The following is a 20,409-nucleotide window of genomic DNA, read 5'->3' on the forward strand; positions in this document are numbered from 1 at the left end:
TAGTTTTTGGTGTATGGGAAAGCAGAGGAAATTCTCCCATTGTCTGCCAAAAAGTTAAATTACAGGTGGGAAAAATGTTTTAAACGTCCTTGCACATCACTTGTGTCATTTCCCCCCCTATACTGCAGCAGTTTTAAGGATATTTTTTTTTGTAGCTTTTTCTTAATTGTGTGAACCACTTCTGGTGTTTTTTTGCAGCTTTGCTTTATTTACATGAATGGAATCAAGTTGCAATACCACACAACCTGTAGACCAGGCAGGCCAACACAAAGCAGTTTTCTTGCCCCATTTAACAATCCTTGGTATTTTCCAGATGTTTTTCTGGTGAAGTCTGGATTTTTGTGCTGCTATGCAGAGGTTTGTGGATACAAAGAAAACCAAAGTCACCTTCAAAAGAGTTTATTACCTCTTCATAAATCTACATTCTCTCTTGACTCTGCACATGAACTGTTAACTAGCCTCCCGATAGACTGCAAGACAAGATGACAACATACTACAGGGTTGAAGTGATCAGGATCACAGCTACAATAGAAAAACATAACATGCAGGCACTGACAGTGACAGACAAGGAATCATCCTAATAAGCAGCAAAGCTTCTGCAACTGGAAGGTCAGGCTGCAGGATTGTGAGGAGGCTCAGGTGCCGTCACTGCTGCAGGGGCTTGTAGAGACAGGCCTCTATAGCAATGAAGGGGTTAAGCCAGCTCCTGCAGTATCCTAGGTGTACAGTGACTACACAAGATGGTCAAGTGTTCTGTGTGACTCCTCTTAGTTGATAACTGGCTTCCTGAAGTTTTTGCCTGCAAACCGGGCCTTTGATCCCAACTCCTCTTCAATTCTGCATAGTAAAGGGGTGAGAAAAAAAAAAAAAAAAAGAAGTTACTCTAAAACTGACAACACTGGAAGTGCAAGTTATAAGGTAACCGTTTGATTCTTCACCAACTTTGGACATTTATTGGTTCAATGTAACTCAAGCATTTTAGACTCTTACCTAAGCAGCTGGTTGTACTTTGCAAGTCTCTCAGACCGACATGGAGCACCGGTTTTAATCTAAATTAAGTAGAATATATGAAATTCTGATCAGCAAAGGGAGAGAGAAGGGGGATTCCAAACAAAAGACAAATCTGGAAATCCTTTAGTTTATACCTGTCCAGTACAGAGGCCAACCACAAGATCAGCAATGAAGGTGTCTTCAGTCTCTCCAGATCGATGGCTGACCATTACTCCCCAGCCATTGGTCTGAGCCAGCTTGCAACTGCACGAGAGGGAGAACAAAGAGCCTTGAACATAGGATATGCCATCAATGTGTTCTCAGTGGGAGCTAGTCCCTTGTTTATTTCAGATACAGAGGTGCATCCATAGAGGCGGCTGTATCTGGCACTGCAGCTCTATGCAAACCAGTTTCATTATAAGAAATAACCATTTTAATAATTGCATATATTAAAAAGCAGGTTCACCCACTTCCTCCAACACATCTAGCCATTTATAGATGTTAAAGGGGATTTCCAGGAGTACAGTGTTGGCCTGTTTCAGGATAGGTTATGAATTGGATTGGTGGGGGAAGGGGGTCCAACTCCTGGCATCCCAGCTGATCAACTGTTTCAAGTGGCTGGAGCACTCCAGTGACCACTGCAGCCTCCACACAGTGCCATACATGGCATAGAGGCAGTGTTGGTATTGCAACCAAGGCAGGCCAATTCACTTGAGTGGTACTGAGCTGCACACAGGCCATGTGACTTGTGATGTCCCCTCTTCAAACAGCTGATTGGTGGGGGTGCCAGGAGCTGGATCTCCACCAATTAGATAGACAACCCATCCTGAGAATTTATCAATATTTTAATCTCCAAAAACCCCTTTAAGAAGTGTAATACAGTATACAACACCTCAGGTTGCAAAGTAAAGATGTTTTCAGCCCAGTATGCCAAAATTCATTTACAGACTAAGCCACCGAACTATTACTTACGCTTGCAGAGATTCTGTAACAGAGCCAATCTGGTTGACCTTTAGAAGAAGGCAGTTACAGGCCTTCTCAGCAACAGCCTTCTCTATTCTCTTGGGGTTGGTCACAGTCAAGTCATCTCCAACTACCTGGATCCCTACACTGGCGGTGAACTTTGACCATGCAGCCCAGTCATCCTGGTCGAATGGGTCTTCAATGGAAACAACTGGGAAGAAAAGAAAAGTAGCCAGGCAATTAAATGAAGTGGAGACAGTTTGTGATTATAAGGACCAGTTTCTCACTGGAAGTTACCTGGGTAGTCTTTAACAAAGCTCCTGTACAGGTCAGCCAGCTTGTCAGGGGAGATGTGTCTGCTGGGGTCAGCTGGGGATTTGAAGTCCAAGTCATACTTTCCATCACAGTAAAACTCAGAAGCTGCCACATCCATCCCAATCACAATCTCTTTAGTGTATCCAGCCTTATTAATGGCATTCTTCAGAAGTTCCAAAGCTGTTGGGTGGAAGTGGCATCATGTCATAGAAGGCAAGTACATGTGCAAGGATAGTAGTTGACATCAAGTATTAAAAGCCATTTAAAAGTGTACTAGTCAGTGTATGCTGCATATTAGAGCAGAGCTTATGCAGATGCCTTTTATTCACAGATTCTAATATTTACAAGACTACAAAATTATTTAAGGCAGTATTGTGGGAAGCATGATGTGCTGCCACTGATCTTCTCCAACTCTGCAGCAGTGGTGCTGTTCATTCACTTAACATTCCTTGACCACCCCCGGTCGGAATAGCAGAGTACCTCTATATTTAGAGTCTGACTTCCCACCACATGCTATATACAGTTACAGTAACAGCTACAGATAAATTTACCAGTGAAGTATTCTAAAGCAGTTTATCCCTTCTGGGTGTAATTAATATTTGGAAGATATGAATTAACTTAAAATGTTTTGGAATTCTGATGTCAAATGTCCTATAGCAGACTAAAACCTTGCAGTATCTAAGGTTTGAGCCATCAGAAAACATGTTTCACTAAATTTATGGTCCATTCAGATGTTATGGAGCATTAAATAAAGGCGGTTTCCAGGATTTTCAAGATGGCCCATCCTCAATCAAATGAGATTAGCAGGAGTCTTACTACCAGCATCCAGGGTTGCCAACCAGAATTCTTTATGGACAATTTATCCCCAAATCACAAACGGATAGTATTTTTACCAATAAATTGGAAAAGCATAATGAATGATATAAGTATTCCATGTCTATAGCTCAATATACTGATAAGAACTTTACCAGCATTTACTGTGAGCTGTAAAATGATAATTCCCACAAAAAAATAAAATAGATATATTTATATCACGGACTGTTCAGAAATTTCTGGACGGTTGGCAACCCTGCCAGCACCCCCACCCAGCAGCTGTTTGAGGAGGCCACAGTTCTGGCGAGTGCTTCTGCTTCCTTGCAGCTTACCAAGCACAGAACTGTCCATTAAATAGTGGCAGTGCCTTGTCTCATAGCTCAGCCCCATTCACTTGCAAGGGACTTAGCTGTGCCTAGGCCATGTGTAGAACCATCAGAGAACACTTGCCTTCCTTATTCTCAAGTATGTTTGGAGCAAAGCCACCTTCATCTCCAACATTGGTGGCATCCTTGCCATATTTCTCCTTGATCACGTTCTTTAGATTGTGATAAACCTCTGCACCTATGCGCATGGCTTCCTTGAACGAAGAAGCACCGACGGGCAGGATCATAAACTCTTGCATAGCCAACTTGTTGCCAGCATGAGATCCACCATTGATGACATTGAATGCCTGTGAAAAGTATGGGTCAGTTAATCAGCCTCAACTATGAACATGCCAACATCTGTTTTTGCATTTTGATTGCTTGCCAAAAACCAATCACAAAAAAAGTTTATAAAATGGATTGTGGTGCAACTCACAGGAACAGGTAGAATGACTTCTGGGTTTCCAGCCAGATCAGCGATGTGACGGTACAGGGGTACACCTTTTTCAGCAGCGCCAGCCTTGCACACTGCCAGAGACACTCCCAGGATGGCATTGGCACCAAACTTTGCTACAAAAACAGTTGAGATAGATAAGGTGCTTATCAAACACCTGCAAACTGCCAAGTTTAGCGGAGTGCTAAAGATCTATAGAACTGAGTAATCTACCATAGACCTGATACACAAGTTGGTCATAAGCTGGACAACCAACTAGTGAGTACCAGGTTTATCTGGGCCAAGTACATTTGGACCATTGGATTACAAAAAGAGATGCAAAGATCAAAGACCCCTGTGGGGCACCACAGACTTATTTGCTGGTAATATTAGATATTAGGAATCTTTGAAACCACCATTAGTTGAAAAATCCAGCATGGAAGAATAAATAATGGTTAATTTTTTTTTTAAGAAATCAGAATTAAGTCACGTTCTTGTCCCCCTCAAAATATAATCCAACCCAAATCTAGTGGTAAATGCTGTGATTGTCCCTTGACACTGGTTAAGTTATGTTCCATTTTGTGTGTTTCTCGCAGGTCTGGCTCCATAGATGTGAATGGGGCTTGTGTAAAAACAGAAGGCATACAGATACAATGTGTTTCATGGATTGCTAGAGATGTAGATTGTTATTCTTCACACCTGTGAAGAACGCATACAATCCAGACGGGGGGGGGGGGAGAACAAAACTGATTCAACTTGTGTGCAAAACCTTCAGATCCTGACAATCCATATCGCTCATGTGAAAGAAGCCTAGAGGTGCTGCTGATCTGATGAATGAGAAAATACTGAAATAATTGTATGTGGACACCCAAGTTATCATTTCTGGGCAGCAGAAGCAATCGCTCATCCCCATACAGTGAAGGTGATCGCTGCACGTAAGAACTGTTCCTTCCCGACTATTGCCTGCTCAGTCTAAAACTAGTAGTAAATGCTGCCATTGGCTTTAGTTAAGACCGATGCTAAACATTTGCACTCCTACCAGATAGCATTACTGTATCCACAACATGCCAGTGGCAACGGAAAAGCTGATTAAATATTTAACGACTGGCATGGTGCCTACCGAATATACTTACACTTGTTCTCAGTTCCATCCATTTCCAGCATTAGTTTGTCGATCTTCTCCTGCTCCACAACGCTTACATTCTGTAAGAACAGACATGATTAGTATACAAGTTCCCATAAGAATGACCTCAGTTGGAAATTACCAGATTGTTCAGGTCCACAGGTAACAGTGGTATTATGTGCCACAGCAATCCAGCAAGGTTATTTAATTTGTGGCCAAAACCAAGCCTTAAGATCCTGAGCTTAGAGAACCAGTCACCATTCCTGACAGGCGTGTGGTTTAGCAACTAATCGTTCTTATAACTGCACTGTGCTGTTCCTCCTAGAAACTAATGTAGAAATTGCCAACATCTCTTGCCAAAAGGGGCATGTTCCTGCAGTCTGAGGTGCAGCAGAATTGTTAAATAACTAGCTCCCATAATATATGACTAGTGTTGAACAAAACTCAGGTTCAGGTTATCTAAGAATTCCATTATGGATTCCGCTCCTACGGGGACCATAACTTATCCATTACAGGATTCTTAGATAACCCGAACCTTGTACGCCGAACTTGAAACACAAGTTTGCTCATCCCCTACTTAAGACATGTCCAGAGAGGTGACAAGTCCTCCTTAAAACAAAGTGGGCCACAAGCGTATAGGATTAGGGCTCATGCGCACTGCCATACTACATCTTCAGTTTGTAAGATGCTGTAACAAGATTTTCCGATTTCTCAATGAGGCATAGATTTCTGCGGGAAAAAGAAAAAAAGTTGCCCCCTCAGACTCCATGTGTATGTACAGTATGTATCAGCTAGAAGCAAAGCTCCTAGGGAATATTTCTATACAAGCTCTGTGCCAGGCTCCATAAACCATTACACAAGCAGCTAAACTGAGCTCAACCATGAAATAAGGATCTGCCTGCTCATTAAATAAGCCTTAAGATCATGTAACAAGTGTCCATCAACACCTGTTGCTGCTAGTTACAGCTCAAGTCTGCTCCACCGTCATCTACAGCAAAATGGATTTAAGATGCAGACATCAGAAAAGTGGCAGGTAAGGTCACCAATTTTGGGATGGCAAACCATTTAATGTATATGGGGGTGTAGATGCCCCAATGGCAAGTATTAAGGGGAAGAAGGATTGCACTGTTTGATTTCAACATGCCCAATACTTTTGTTCTCATTGGAGATGAGCCACCAACAAAGCTTGGCAGAGTATATGAGGGGGGCATAAGGACTGCCAGGTGAATGAGCATTCAGCCAAGAGCTAGTTTATGGTCAGCTAAAGATTGGAGGAGAGTTAACAAGATCGGTGTATTACAATGTCAGTGTGAGCAAAAACCCCACTGAAGATATGTCCAGCTTATGAAGGTGCACAGCTTAATACATTTGCCATTTTTCCACTGTCCATGTGCAGAAATCCAGCCAGGAGACTGAGAAGACTTCCGGTGTCATGTGCACCAGTTCTCTGACCAACTACCCGCCTATTCCATGCCCACACTTGTGCCAAATACAGCAGCTTTTCTACACCACAAAACTGCCATAGAGCTATAGTAAGTGACCCCCTTTAACTACATAAATCCGCTTTCCACTCAAACACGAAGATGTGCTTTGGGATATGCTGTAGAGGTAGCGCTGAAAGGCTTCTGCTTTTGCTTCGTTTTTCCCTTAGTAGTCAGTGGATTTACTACCTTAAGACAAGTCTATTCCAAGCCCTTGTAAATTCCCGATAAGGGCATGTTGATCTGCTGAGCATTACGCCTGCCGTACATTAGAGTGTCAAAATCTGATTGCAGCAAGTCCTCTAAATTGCCATGTCCCATCCCCCAATCTGGATAATATACATTGGTCCTTGCGCTAACATTAGGACATCAATGCCCCTGTCATACACCTGCTGGCATGGGAAGCTGTGAATGTACCCAGCTTCCATGTATAGGGTGAATGTGCGCCATTTTTCCCCCCCTTTCAGAATTTAGGCTTTGTGAACTTCAGACAAGATTAGCCAGCACAATATTCTAGCTAAAGCTGGTTCTGAAAGATGTTGGACAGCTAAATCCTGTGTATGACCCAGACAAGGTCAACTTTGGAAGGACAAAAAAAACAACCAAAAAAAAAAAAAAAAACAAGAGGTTAGCAGTTAGTTAAAAACCAAAACCCATACCTTTCCAACCAGTGCTGGTGCAATGGTATTATTGATGTGCCCAACTGCTTTAGAGACACCTGGAAGGGACAAGCACATTCAATCACTGCACTGATCACACAAGCATGCAGAGACATTTCTAGACCAACATCTCCTGCTGAAGGCCTCAATGCTTTTCTATACTTCCAGATCATTGCATATGCTTCTATAGCAAAAAGGAGATGTTGGCCGTCCAGGAATGCCATCTCAGTAGTTAGTCAACCCCATGCATTGGGAGGAGTGCAAGGCACCGGCTCCCATTACCTGGGTGCATAAAGCAGGTCCAAGAAACTGGTTTACATATTTCACAGCTCTGCCTACACCTGAGAGCAAAGAACAAAGACAAGTGAAGAAATGTACAACTAAACAAAACATGGAGATAGTTACCAAGCTAAAAGCACCTGAATGCTGGCTTTGAGCCAACAACTGGTATAAGGCTTTGCATTTGTGTTTTAGGCTATTTGCACTACTCTTAAAAGGGGTTCTCCTGAAATTAAGAAAATGGAAATACGTAAATATATTCCCAAATACTTTTCATTAGTTCTAATGGCTTGTTTTGTCTGGGGAGCAATCAGGGGAAACAAAATGGCCCCCGTCCTATTAGTTCACAAAACCTGTCCTAATCACACAGCAGGACAAGTTACTTCACAACACAGAAAGAGCTGCCTCATCCTCTTCTCTGCTTGTCAGGGATTATGATGCTGAACACAGCGGATAAGAACTTTAGCTGAATCTCTGGGGAATTTAGTACAGAGGATGGACAGGGCAGACTGTGGCTGTGGTAATAGACTGCATACAAGTGCTGCTGCCACACCTCACAAGTCTCATCATCTCCATTCCCCCAGAGATTCACCTGTATTCAGGATCATAATCCCCGACATGCAGAGCAGAGAGGATGAGGCAGCTCTTTACCTCAGTGTTGTGAAGTAACTTGTCCTGCTGTGTGATTAGGACAGATTGTGTGTTCTAACAGGACGGCAGCCATTTTATTTCTCCTAAAGATTGCTCCCTAGACAAAATGAGCCATTATAACTAATAAAAGATATTCGGGAATATATTCATCATAAAGTAATATTTACAAATTCTCATTAATTCCCAGAGAACCCCTTTAACAAAAGGGTGCAGGGACCAGAGTATTGTGCAAAAATATTCTACCCATTTTTAGCACATTACCTTACAACTCTGCATTGTGCCATTCCTGTTATTTCTTCTGGAAATTTCTTCTAAAACATCCAGTTGGCCATTAATGCCATTTCCAGGAGGATTAGTACAATGCAACGTTCTAAGAGATTCACCAGAATTGTTATTACATGCATTTACCAAGATAGACATGACAGGTGCTAGTCAATGATCACACCACCGTCTCATTCTTTTAGGCCAGTAAGACTGCAGCTTAAGGTACCATGCACATGAGTGCATTTTTACTCTGCATCTGATCTTTTTTTGGGGACAAGAATGGGAATTTTTAACATAGGGTGGGACGCACATGACCTGTATCTGTTTTTCAGATTTGTGATTTGTAGACTTCAAAACAGATCCAGTCATGCATGGGGCCTATGCAGGGTACCAGCTCTCAATGAGACCAGCCCCATATGGACCCATACTGGAAGTGCTCCAGGGTATGGAGACCTTTTGGCAATGCTCCAAGGGAAAATATGCAAAGAGGTGTCTTTCCTTGGGAGACACCTCTTTGCAGACCAGCAAGAGTGACTGCCCCAGTTGATTAACATACAGTTTACAGTACAAATGTCAACCGTGAGAGGGAAAAACAAGACACTGGCAAAGTATAGACTTACCCTTTCCCAAGTAACGGGTTTTGTCATTGTCACGGAGCTCAAGTGCTTCATAGATACCAGTGGAGGCTCCACTGGGTACAGCAGCACGGAAAAGACCTGCAAGGCAGAAAGTTTGTATCAAAGATTACAAACTGGAATTTGTGGCTGACATTTTTCCATGCTCATAAGGAACAGTTGTCGGATGAAGTTAAACTGCTTGACTGTTGTATCCTCCAGACTGTCATAGTCTGGTGAGGAGTCTGCTGCGCCTGAGATCTGGATGAAGCTTCTTTCATTCATCCTTCACCTGTGGTCACAGAAGACGCGTGGACAATAAAAAAAAAATTATATATATATAGTATTAAAGTGGTATTCCAGTTTCAAGTTATCCCCTATCTGCTGGGACCCTTACAGATCACAAGAACAAGGGCTGTGTACTGCCTGCAGCTCCCCTGAAATGAACGGTCCAGTCAGTTGCACATGGCCGCTCCATTCATTTCTATCAGAGTTCTGGAGATAGCCAAGTACAGTGTTACCGGCCATTCTGTTCTCATAATTGGTGGGGGTCTCAAAGGTAGGACCCCCACTGATCTAATAGTTAGCTACTATACTATGGATAGGTGATAAACTTGAACATCCAGAATACCCCTTTAAGGCTACTTTCACACTGGCGTTTTGTCTTTCTGTTTGAGAGATCCGTTCAGGGCTCTCACAAGCCGTCCAAAACGGATCAGTTTTGCCCTTAATGCATTCTGAATGGAAAAGGATCCGCTCAGAATGCATCAGTTTGCCTCCGATCAGTCCCCATTCCGCTTTGGAGGAGGACACCAAAACACTGCTTGCAGCATTTGTGTCAATCTGACGAAACTGAGCCAAACGGATCTGTTCTGACACAATGTAAGTCAATGGGGATGGATCAGTTATCACCGACACAATCTTGCACAATATAAAACGGATCCGTCCTCCATTGACTTTCAATAGTGTTAAACACGGATCTGTCTTGGCTATGTTAAAAATACAAACGGATCCGTTCTGCACAGATGCAGACAGTTGATTATCTGAACGGATCTGTCTGTGCAAATCCATGACGGATCCGCACCAAACACAAGTGTGAAAGTAGCCTTAATTGTTCAATCTACTTATGTGTATGGCCACCTTTAAAGGGGTTTTGCCATCACATACAATGGGAGCATATCGCTAGGATATGCCCCCATTGTCTGACAGGTGCAGGTCCCAGAGAACAGAAATTAATGGAGGGCACACTGCACATGCACCCTCCATTCATTTCAATGGGGCAGCCGAAAATAGCCGAGCGCTGGCTCAGCTATTTCAGTCTGCCCCATAGAAATGAATGGGAGCAGGGGCCGTGCGTGTGTGGTGCGTTCCCATTCACTTGTATGGGAGCAGCACTTTGTGGTGGACAGACCCCAGGGTCCTCCAGCCACAGCTCTCCCCGCTCAGTTCTCCTTGTAGGTGCGGGTCCCAGAGGTGGGACCTGCACCTATCAGACAATGGGGGCATATCCTAGCGATATGCCCCCATTGTCAGTGATGGTAATACCCCTTTAATTTTAATCAGTCAAATACACAGGCTTACCACAAAAATTTTACAGGTATTTATATCAGAACCGTAGTCTTAGGGTCAATCAGTATTCTTTGTCTTGCCAAGTGTACATGAAGCTGCAAATTAACTGGGTTTTCCAAGGAAAATTTAAAAGTCATACAATTACATTTTTAAATTGACCATACTGAGCTGTTTCAAGCATGTTCTTTCCCTGGAAACTGCTTTTAACCCAGGACATATCTGCTAATTTAGCCATTGCAGAAATATTTCAGCACCAACAAGCTGATAGTCGTTGCACATCAGGTGATGGGTGCATCCACACACCGTGCCATGTTTTGTGGTCTGCACTATATAGAGAATGCTTATTCCTGTCCGCATATGCAGACAATAGGACATGCCATTTTTTTGCAGGGCCACAGAACCGAACGCAGAATTGCAGACTGGATGCGGACCCATTCATACAGTCATGTGAATGTAGCCGAAGAGTAATATTTTAAGGGGTTGTCCTACACATGCACAGCGGCTCCCAACCACCAATGTGCCTGTAACCCCTGGAAACAAGCAGTGTATGTGATGGCAGACCATGTAGTTATACATTTTACTAAGCCCACAGATATTCTGACCATCACTGGTATCCAAGTTTTCATATGGATAGCCCATGTGGTATTTCAAGAAAGGGAAGCCCTCCACGCTTGGTCCCATTCCCTTTGCCACCAAGTTTGCTCTCAAGAGGAAAGGTTAGCAAATTAGAGTAAAGTGAACTGGCCAAAGGGTCATGTAAAGGTTGGAGGGGAAACACCAGGCCCTTACGTCTTAGGCTACTTTCACACTGGCGTTTCTGGGTTCTCACAAGCGGCCCAAAATGGATCAGTTCAGCCCCAATGCATTCTGAATGGATAAGGATCCGTTCGAAAAGCATCAGTTTTGCTGCGTTTGGTCTCAGTTACGTTTTTTAGACGGTCACTAAAAACGCAGCTTGCAGAGCTGGTGACCGCCTGACTATGCAGAGCCTGACGGATCCATCTATTGTCAGTTAAAAACTGATCTGTCCCCATTGACTTACATTGTAAGTCTAGATTCTAGACTTACAATGTAAGTCAATGGGGACAGATCAGTTTTTAACTGACAATACACTGCATGCAGAATTATTAGGCAAATGAGTATTTTGACCACATCATCCTCTTTATGCATGTTGTCTTACTCCAAGCTGTATAGGCTCGAAAGCTTACTACCAATTAAGCATATTAGGTGATGTGCATCTCTGTAATGAGAAGGGGTGTGGTCTAATGACATCAACACCCTATATTAGGTGTGCATAATTATTAGGCAACTTCCTTTCCTTTGGCAAAATGGGTCAAAAGAAGGACTTGACAGGCTCAGAAAAGTCAAAAATAGTGAGATATCTTGCAGAGGGATGCAGCACTCTTAAAATTGCAAAACTTCTGAAGCGTGATCATCGAACAATCAAGCGTTTCATTCAAAATAGTCAACAGGGTCGCAAGAAGCGTGTGGAAAAACCAAGGCGCTAAATAACTGCCCATGAACTGAGAAAAGTCAAGCGTGCAGCTGCCAAGATGCCACTTGCCACCAGTTTGGCCATATTTCAGAGCTGCAACATCACTGGAGTGCCCAAAAGCACAAGGTGTGCAATACTCAGAGACATGGCCAAGGTAAGAAAGGCTGAAAGACGGCCACCACTGAACAAGACACACAAGCTGAAACGTCAAGACTGGGCCAAGAAATATCTGAAGACTGATTTTTCTAAGGTTTTATGGACTGATGAAATGAGAGTGAGTCTTGATGGGCCAGATGGATGGGCCCGTGGCTGGATTGGTAAAGGGAAGAGAGCTCCAGTCCGACTCAGACGCCAGCAAGGTGGAGGTGGAGTACTGGTTTGGGCTGGTATCATCAAAGATGAGCTTGTGGGGCCTTTCGGGTTGAGGATGGAGTCAAGCTCAACTCCCAGTCCTACTGCCAGTTTCTGGAAGACACCTTCTTCAAGCAGTGGTACAGGAAGAAGTCTGCATCCTTCAAGAAAAACATGATTTTCATGCAGGACAATGCTCCATCACACGCGTCCAAGTACTCCACAGCGTGGCTGGCAAGAAAGGGTATAAAAGAAGAAAATCTAATGACATGGCCTCCTTGTTCACCTGATCTAAACCCCATTGAGAACCTGTGGTCCATCATCAAATGTGAGATTTACAAGGAGGGAAAACAGTACACCTCTCTGAACAGTGTCTGGGAGGCTGTGGTTGCTGCTGCACGCAATGTTGATGGTGAACAGATCAAAACACTGACAGAATCCATGGATGGCAGGCTTTTGAGTGTCCTTGCAAAGAAAGGTGGCTATATTGGTCACTGATTTGTTTTTGTTTTGTTTTTGAATGTCAGAAATGTATATTTGTGAATGTTGAGATGTTATATTGGTTTCACTGGTAAAAATAAATAATTGAAATGGGTATATATTTGTTTTTTGTTAAGTTGCCTAATAATTATGCACAGTAATAGTCACCTGCACACACAGATATCCCCCTAAAATAGCTAAAACTAAAAACAAACTAAAAACTACTTCCAAAAATATTCAGCTTTGATATTAATGAGTTTTTGGGGTTCATTGAGAACATGGTTGTTCAATAATAAAATTAATCCTCAAAAATACAACTTGCCTAATAATTCTGCACTCCCTGTATAGTGCAATTGAAAACAGATCCGTCCCCCATTGACTTTCAATGTAAGTCAAGACGGATCCGTTTTTACTTCGACTTTTTTTTAAATGAATAGTGCAAACGGATCCGTTATTAACGGATACAAGCGTTTGCATTATTCGCGGAGCCGTCTGTGCAGATACAAGACGGATCCGCACAAAACGCGAGTGTGAAAGTAGCCTTAGGTGGCAATACCTACTACATAATAGGAGGGAAGCCATTTTGATTCTTGCCATGGTGCTCTCTGCCCGGTACAGCAATACAACTAGGGCCAACACCAGCTGATTTCACCTTTTCTACAGATCAACTGGCACAGGATATTTCAGCTTGATTGTGAAAAAGCGGCAATATACACATAGTGGTTACCAAGTACACGGTGTACAGATAGATGGGCCAATGTAAAAAAAATGATGAACCAGCACCTTCAGACAGCTGATCGTTGGGAGTGCCAAGTGTCAAGCTCCCACCGATCTGAAGATGGTCCCTCAATATTTGGATATTGGAAATCCCCATTAAGTGTTGGCTGATAAAACTGTTCTGTAGCAGAACTTATGGCCTAGGAAAGGTCTCTCCCTTTTGGAAAACTTGGAGCGCAAGTAACCCACCTTTTTCTGTATACAGGTCAACCTCCACAGTGGGGTTCCCACGGGAGTCGAAGATCTCTCTTGATACGATTTTTAGGATAGACATGGTGCTGCTGGTTAGAAAAACAAAATGCGGCATTAGAATAGGAGTTTACAAATGGCACAAAGCAGAACAAAAGAATGCGAGACTACACATTGAAACCAAGATTATAAAATGAGTGCTATAGCTCAGACATCACTAGCCTGCCATAGCAGTGTGTCTGTATACTGCGATGCTGAGGCATTTTCTGAAAGGTATTTGTGGGGAAAAAAAAATAAAAAATTACTCACCTATTCACAGGCTAGGTCAGTGATGGCAAACCATTTAGAAGCAGAGTGCCCAAACTGCAACCCAAAACCCACTTATCCTGAATACTACAGTCCAATATAGTTAATAGTCCATGTACTCTCTATAATAGCCTGCCTACATTCAGTGCGCTGCCTGTGCTGTTCATAGTGCGTCCTGCGCTGATGAGCGGTAGGAAAAGTCTAAGGCTAGTTTCACACTAGCGGCAGGTGAACAGCCTGGCGGATTTGTGCTGCCGCTAGTGCACGCGTGCCGCCAGATCTGCCGGAGAAGGCTGCCGCTAGTGTGAAACTAGCCTAAGGCATATTGGTACACCTTTGACTTTCCAGGGTGTGGGAGCCCACAGAGAGGGCTCAGAGTGCCAACTCTGGCACACATGCCATAGGTTTGCCACCACTGTGCTAGGTGATAACTGTTGCGGTGCTGGTGCACATGTTAGAGATATAAAATATATATGTAAGTGTGCCGTTCAAATAGGCAGCTGCGGGGCCCTCGTCTTGGGATTCTTGGGGTTCCCAGCTGTCGCCCCAGGCATCATACATTCAATACATCAGTAATACTTTTGATGGGATACCCCCCCCCATTTAAGATGTCTAACTGTATGCTCTCATGTAGGGGGCTTTATGGATAGTGTTTTCAGATTCCAGGCCAATGGCACCCGCTACTGAAGTTCCTCATCTTTGCACCACCAACTATGTGTGCCAGCTTAGAAGAGGCATGGTACAGTAGCTGAACATTAAATGTTCTAAAGAGCAGAGGAGACTGGCCTAAATACTGTAGAGGCTGGCATTTTGCCTACAGGTGTGCATTGCACAATTTAAAGGGGTTTGCAACTTGCAAGAATTAAAACATAGCTGCCATCTTCCAAACACCGCTCCACACCTGTCCATAGTTTACATCTGGTACTGCAGTCATTCAGAGCAGAGCTGCAATACCAGACAGAACCTGAGAACATGTGTGGTGCCATTTCTGGAAGCTAGCAGCTAAACAACCCCTAATAATGCTGAGCCAACCACAGGCCACATGAAACAGACAGGCTCCCTCTTCACAAAGTACCCCTTAATGCTGCGGCATTTACACCTTGACTGTCCAAATTTGGGGTGCATTAAGATTTGGTTTTAATTGTGCATAATCTTCACCCATTAAGGCTCTAAATTAGAGATTCTCATTTTTAGGAGTTTCCCTATTAGTCCGGTCTCAACGGAAATGAGCATTTTCAGAACTAGCATACAAAGGGTTAAAATGTTATTTTGCAAGGGATTGCTTTGACAGAGGATGCGATGTTCTCCCTCCATAGCCAAGGTCATGAAAACCCCAAAAACATCCCCTTTATGTGCAACCCCATTGTCTTGACAGGGAGCCCCAGTTTGGCCATCGTCTTCTGCTCAGACATGTCCCCTAATGAAGCAGGGCTCTACACCCAGGCTACATACACGGCTATGCCCTTGACAAGTCTTCCGGTCTGTGCTCCTCCTCCGACACGTCAGAAATGCTGCAGTTCAGGTTAACCCTTTTGGTACAAGTCAATCCCAGTCCTCTCGCCAGAAATTATATAATATATTATATAATCTGATGAGATTTTAGGAGGAGACGTTTGAGGCTGAGCAGCTTCTAGATGTTGCTGCAGAACCAAACCAGAGAAATCACGGAGGAAAGAGGAGCTGAATGCGAGAGCCTCCTCCATTCATTACCACATTACTCCTCACGTAGCAGCTGCCAAGCATCAGGGCGTGCTCAGACTATTGTCAAGGGCACTCTCCATCCTATAGAGGTCACCCCTATATAATCCCATCCTAAGCGGCAGCCATATACTGCGACATCTTCTAGCCTCTTTACAAGCAGATGAAGCCATTGGGGTAGCAGAGGCAACCGGTTTCTACAAGTCCCATTTTTAGGATAACAGCAGCTAAATCCCAAGCATGGCTCTCCAGGGCAATTTATTAACAGAATTTTTGTCCAGAACAATCTATATTCAGAAACCGGGATGTACTTTGGGTGCGGGGGGGGGGGGGGATAAGGCGGCGATCGTACTGCCAAAACCAAACGCATCAGCCTTTATAACACTGCCCGCATTGAATGAATTGTGAACAGGTATTCCTGCCATTTTATGGTATGTTCACAGGTTTGGTGCAGATTCTGTACCCAAATCTGTGCCCCATTGTTAAGGTGAATCCACATTGCACTCATACAGCCCCTGTTTTGTACAGTGTTTTTTTTTTACCTGTGCGGCTCTGAAATTTGAACACCAGTCCACGTTGTATCTGTATTTTCTGCAGACCCCTGATGTCAATGGGTCCGCATATGGCAGACATGAATAGGGCACGTTCTATTTTTTGCAGAACGGACATAGATTCAGAAAGCACGTGGATCTGTGCGCTATCCGTATGTCCATTCTGCAAAAGACAAACCTCGGACCCATTGAAAACAGATCTGCAAATAAAAACGTGAACAGCACAAGGACTGGATTTTTTTTTTTGCAGATACAGAATTTGTTGCCTGCAAAATAGTGGCGTTTCATAGGAACCCAATTGACCTTCGAATGAGAGACACAGGGATGCCTACTTCTGAACCCCAATTGAGGAGGGAATCTGCATGCAGGACTGTGGAATACATTGGTGCTACATAAACAGGATATCACTGAAGAACCACCAGTACAAGTCCGAAATGAGGGCATATTCACACATGCAGGTGTTATCAGGCTTTAAAAATAAAAAATAGATGTCAATAAAAATGAGAGAAAGTACAAGTTAAGACCCTGATCTTAAGGGTTTTACCATTTTCAAGAGGATCAGGTGTCAATACTTACCTGGCAGATCCAGCATCTATCACTGCTGTAGCCAATCACTGGCCTCAGTGGTGCAACATAGAGACTAGGGATTGGCTGCAGCAGTCATGTGTTGTCGGTGACGTGAAGTTACCACTGCAGCCGGGAGAAACAGACAGCGCTGGACCTACCAGGCAAGTACTGATCAGTTCTTTGCAGACAGATCCCCAGGGATGTCCAGTCTCCTCCTAATGCCCTCCGTTTTTGGCTTGAAAACTGCATCAATAAGACCTGATCACAACCTGCACATGTGAATACACCCTTTAGCAATTCAGCAGAATTTACAGGACATGTCCCATGGCAGTAAGCAACATTGTTTTTCTCAGACAGTACAAAGGTTCAAGTGAAAGGGCAGAGTTCTAGCCAAACCACTTCTGCAGTCAGATCACCACTGACCCACTAAAGCAGCAGCTCTGCACTGGCTGGCTGCAGCCCACATTCATACTAATCCAGGGAGGGTGGCGTTTTTGCATTTAACTCCTACATGACTGCATCGGTAAGAGTCATCGCTGCCTAAGATTAATGATGCAAGCATGAAGAAACACGAGTGTCCTCATTTCCGCAGCGGTGGGCTGGATAATTAGTCATAAATGCACTTCCTCCCAGGCTGGGGCAGGCCCTGGCATCTGAGCCGTGGAAAAGTACAGTGATTCAAGCAGAAGAAATGCTCATTTATAGAAAACAGCAGCTTGCAGACATGCACGAGCAGCACACGTCTAGGTCTGGCAGTCAGATTAACCCACCACTGGATATGCTGTATAGCATTACATCAAGGGGCATGGCTGCTGCTCAATGGAGGAGACCACTTAACAACCAGACTGGAAACGCACAGTCCAGGTTGACTGCGCAACAGCTTTCTGCATGGAGAAAGCCATGTCCTAGAAGAGCGAGGATCTGGAAAACCACTTCTAGTAAAGTCAATGCAATGTTACACTTGTCCTGCACCAGGATTTGAACCGATGCCCTTCTATAACCCAGGTGCCTACAGGATAAAGTCTATCCAGCCTATCCGTGCCCTCAATGCCAGGTGGACGCGCAATGTGGCAGCCAGCCGACGCACCACACCCACATCACCGCCACAGAGCCCAATCTCATTAGCAGGAAAGATCAGATTGATCCAGCAGTGTTAACCCTCTAATTGCAAAGCCTTCTAATTAACCCTTCAGGTAAAACCCACAAGGGAAGAACCATTTTAAGGACTCAGTTCCTTTACCATCTCGGGAGACAGGCTCCACCTTTACAACAGAGAAGATGCAAGATCTGTTCTAGAACATCTTATTACAAGGGGAAAGAAAACCCGTTATTTCTCAGACACCTTTACTTCAGGATGGGCAGTAACGGCCAACCAATATTACACAACAGCCCTCACAGTATATTCACATCTACCTGGAACAGAAGGGGTTAAGCGACACTGCTAATCAGGCAGGATCCCACCCAATGCATGCAGGTTTCTATTTCTAGCAGGCAGCAGCTGAGACCAGCATCTGTCATGGGTTGGGGTCCACAAGTGGCACATACTGTAGGGCCCCCAGTATATCTGCAGGCTATGCCACAGTCTGTGGTAGTGCAGGTCGTTGCCATGGGCACTGACGCAGTACTTGCCATTGTCCATAGTCTCTCTAGAGTCTAGCACAATGAGTGCAACAGACTAGAGGCAGGACAGTTACATTCCATAGGACTCAATGGAATATGCAATAAAAATATCAAAGTTGCACCGAGCAGCCATGTTACCCAGGCTAAGGGGAGTGACTGGCTTCCAGCACGTAGGTGGGTGTCTCTGCGGTACCTGCACTCACCTCTGCGGCTGGTGCTCTGCTCTGCGGCTTTACAGAAAGGAGAAGACGCCTCCGCTGCGCTCAGCTTTTATAGCTCAGAGCCCTGCGTAAGGCCCCGCCCTGTCGTTGGCCGTCACAAGCCCCCCCCTCGGGGGCTCCCTCTAACGTAACGTGATTGGCTAGGAGGCGCTCATGCGACCTTGCTGAAACATTCAGGAAGCGGTGGTGACAAGATGGAGGTGTCACTCACAGGTGGACGGCGCTGTACGTGCGGGGGAGCACTCCTCGTGGCGGGGGGCTGCTGACGGACGTACTGTGTGGATGTGTGCTTCCAGGATAGACGCAGTACAAGATAGAAACACTCGTTTTACTTTTAGTAGATCGAAAAATAAAAGAAAAAAGCTATGCAAAAGACTATGGGGGAGATTTATCCAAACTGGTGTGAAGGAAACCTGGCTTAGTTGCCCATGGCAACCAATCAGATTCCACCTTTCATTTCTCAGAGCTTCTTTTTGAAAAATGAAAAGGTGGAATCTGATTGGTTGCTATGGGCAACTGGGGAGAGTTCCCATCTCCTTTTCCGCTCCTGTGATGTCAGAAGAACAGAAAAAAACAGGATCCTGTAAGAAAAAAAAAAAAGCCGATCCTGTTGGCTTCTGTTTAAGCCATTTTCGTATGAGATCTGTTTTTTTAGACGGAAAAAAATTACTGCACGAAGGGCAGGACGTACCATTCTGCAGTACACTGCCGGTGTCCATGTTTCATAGATCCGCAATTTGCAGGCCGCAAAAACACCAGCGGTTGTGCCTCAGGCCTCTTGCACACAAACGTTTTTTTTTTTTGTTTATATTCCGTTTTTTGGGTTCCGTATACGGAACCATTAATTTAAATAGATCCGCAAAAAAAAACAGAAGGTACCCCGTGTGCATTCCATTTTTTGATATGTCCGTTCCGCCCAAAAAATAACCACAGACAAGGATAGGACTGTTCCGTTCCGCAAAATACAGAATGCACACAGATGTCATCTGTATTTTTTAAGGATCCATTTTTTGCAGTCCGCAAAATACATGCGGTCGTGTGCAATAGGCCGTAGACATACCCTCGGCTGTTCTTTTTTTTAGGGGTTAACGCGCACGAACATTGCAGAGTGAAAGGAGCTCCGCGTTCCTGCAAGTCATGCACCTGTTTATACAGACACAATGGCTCCTGCATATGACGGCGTGCCGAACACCGCATCCTGTCCTGTTTACGTGAAAAAGCACAGACACAGCCATATGTACAGGGATGAAGGGGAAGCAGAACTCACAGACGCATCATGGCTCCTGAGGCCTCTTTCACATGAGCGAGCTTTCCGTCCGGATGCGATGCATGAAGTGAACGCATAGCATCCAGGGATGGACTGGGACAATAAAGTGGCCCTAGACTTCAGCCAGACCGGCCCACTTTATTTTTCCCAAACACACTCAAAAAAGGGGTTATGTCTCTTCAGCAAGTGGCATTTATCTTGTAGAGAAAGTTAATACAAGGCACTTACTAATGTATTGTGATTGTCCATATTGCTTCCTTTGCTGGCGGGAGTCATTTTTCCATCACATTATGCACTGCTCGTTTCCATGGTTTTGACCACCCTGTAATCCAGCAGCGGTGGTCATGCTTGCACACTATAGGAGTAGC

At 44.3% G+C, this 20,409-nt stretch overlaps 1 protein-coding gene across 3 annotated transcripts; it reads right to left on the minus strand.

Annotated features, from left to right (window-relative positions):
* Positions 1–383: 383 nt before the first annotated feature.
* On the minus strand, positions 384–18,849 carry ENO1 (enolase 1). Of its 3 annotated transcripts, none has more exons than XM_040427275.1 (12): positions 18,757–18,849; positions 13,812–13,903; positions 8,957–9,052; positions 7,143–7,201; positions 5,013–5,082; positions 3,883–4,016; positions 3,532–3,754; positions 2,251–2,448; positions 1,963–2,164; positions 1,146–1,254; positions 991–1,049; positions 384–837 (listed from the first exon to the last, which is right to left on the minus strand). In XM_040427275.1, exons 2-12 carry the CDS (start codon positions 13,894–13,896, stop codon positions 768–770), a joined length of 1,305 nt encoding a protein of 434 aa, XP_040283209.1. In that variant the 5' UTR covers positions 13,897–13,903; positions 18,757–18,849; the 3' UTR covers positions 384–767. The 3 variants fall into 3 exon arrangements, with proteins under 3 accessions (XP_040283209.1, XP_040283224.1, XP_040283215.1); XM_040427290.1 differs by lacking the exon at positions 7,143–7,201 and adding an exon at positions 7,425–7,483; XM_040427281.1 differs by having other exon boundaries at positions 13,812–13,900; positions 18,757–18,838.
* Between the last annotated feature and the right edge of the window lie 1,560 nt (positions 18,850–20,409).

The sequence above is a fragment of the Bufo bufo genome, chromosome 1, assembly GCF_905171765.1.
Source record: "Bufo bufo chromosome 1, aBufBuf1.1, whole genome shotgun sequence".
NCBI lineage: Eukaryota > Metazoa > Chordata > Amphibia > Anura > Bufonidae > Bufo > Bufo bufo.

Bases quoted from the DNA above. Each gene is read 5' to 3' on its own strand.
- ENO1 (XM_040427275.1), bottom strand. From the start codon at position 13,896: ATGTCTATCCTAAAAATCGTATCAAGAGAGATCTTCGACTCCCGTGGG. The intron at 2,165-2,250 runs GTAACTTCCAGT...TTTTCTTCCCAG, and splicing joins CTTTGTTAAAGACTACCCAG to TTGTTTCCATTGAAGACCCA. The intron at 1,050-1,145 runs GTATAAACTAAA...TACTTAATTTAG, and splicing joins TTGGCCTCTGTACTGGACAG to ATTAAAACCGGTGCTCCATG.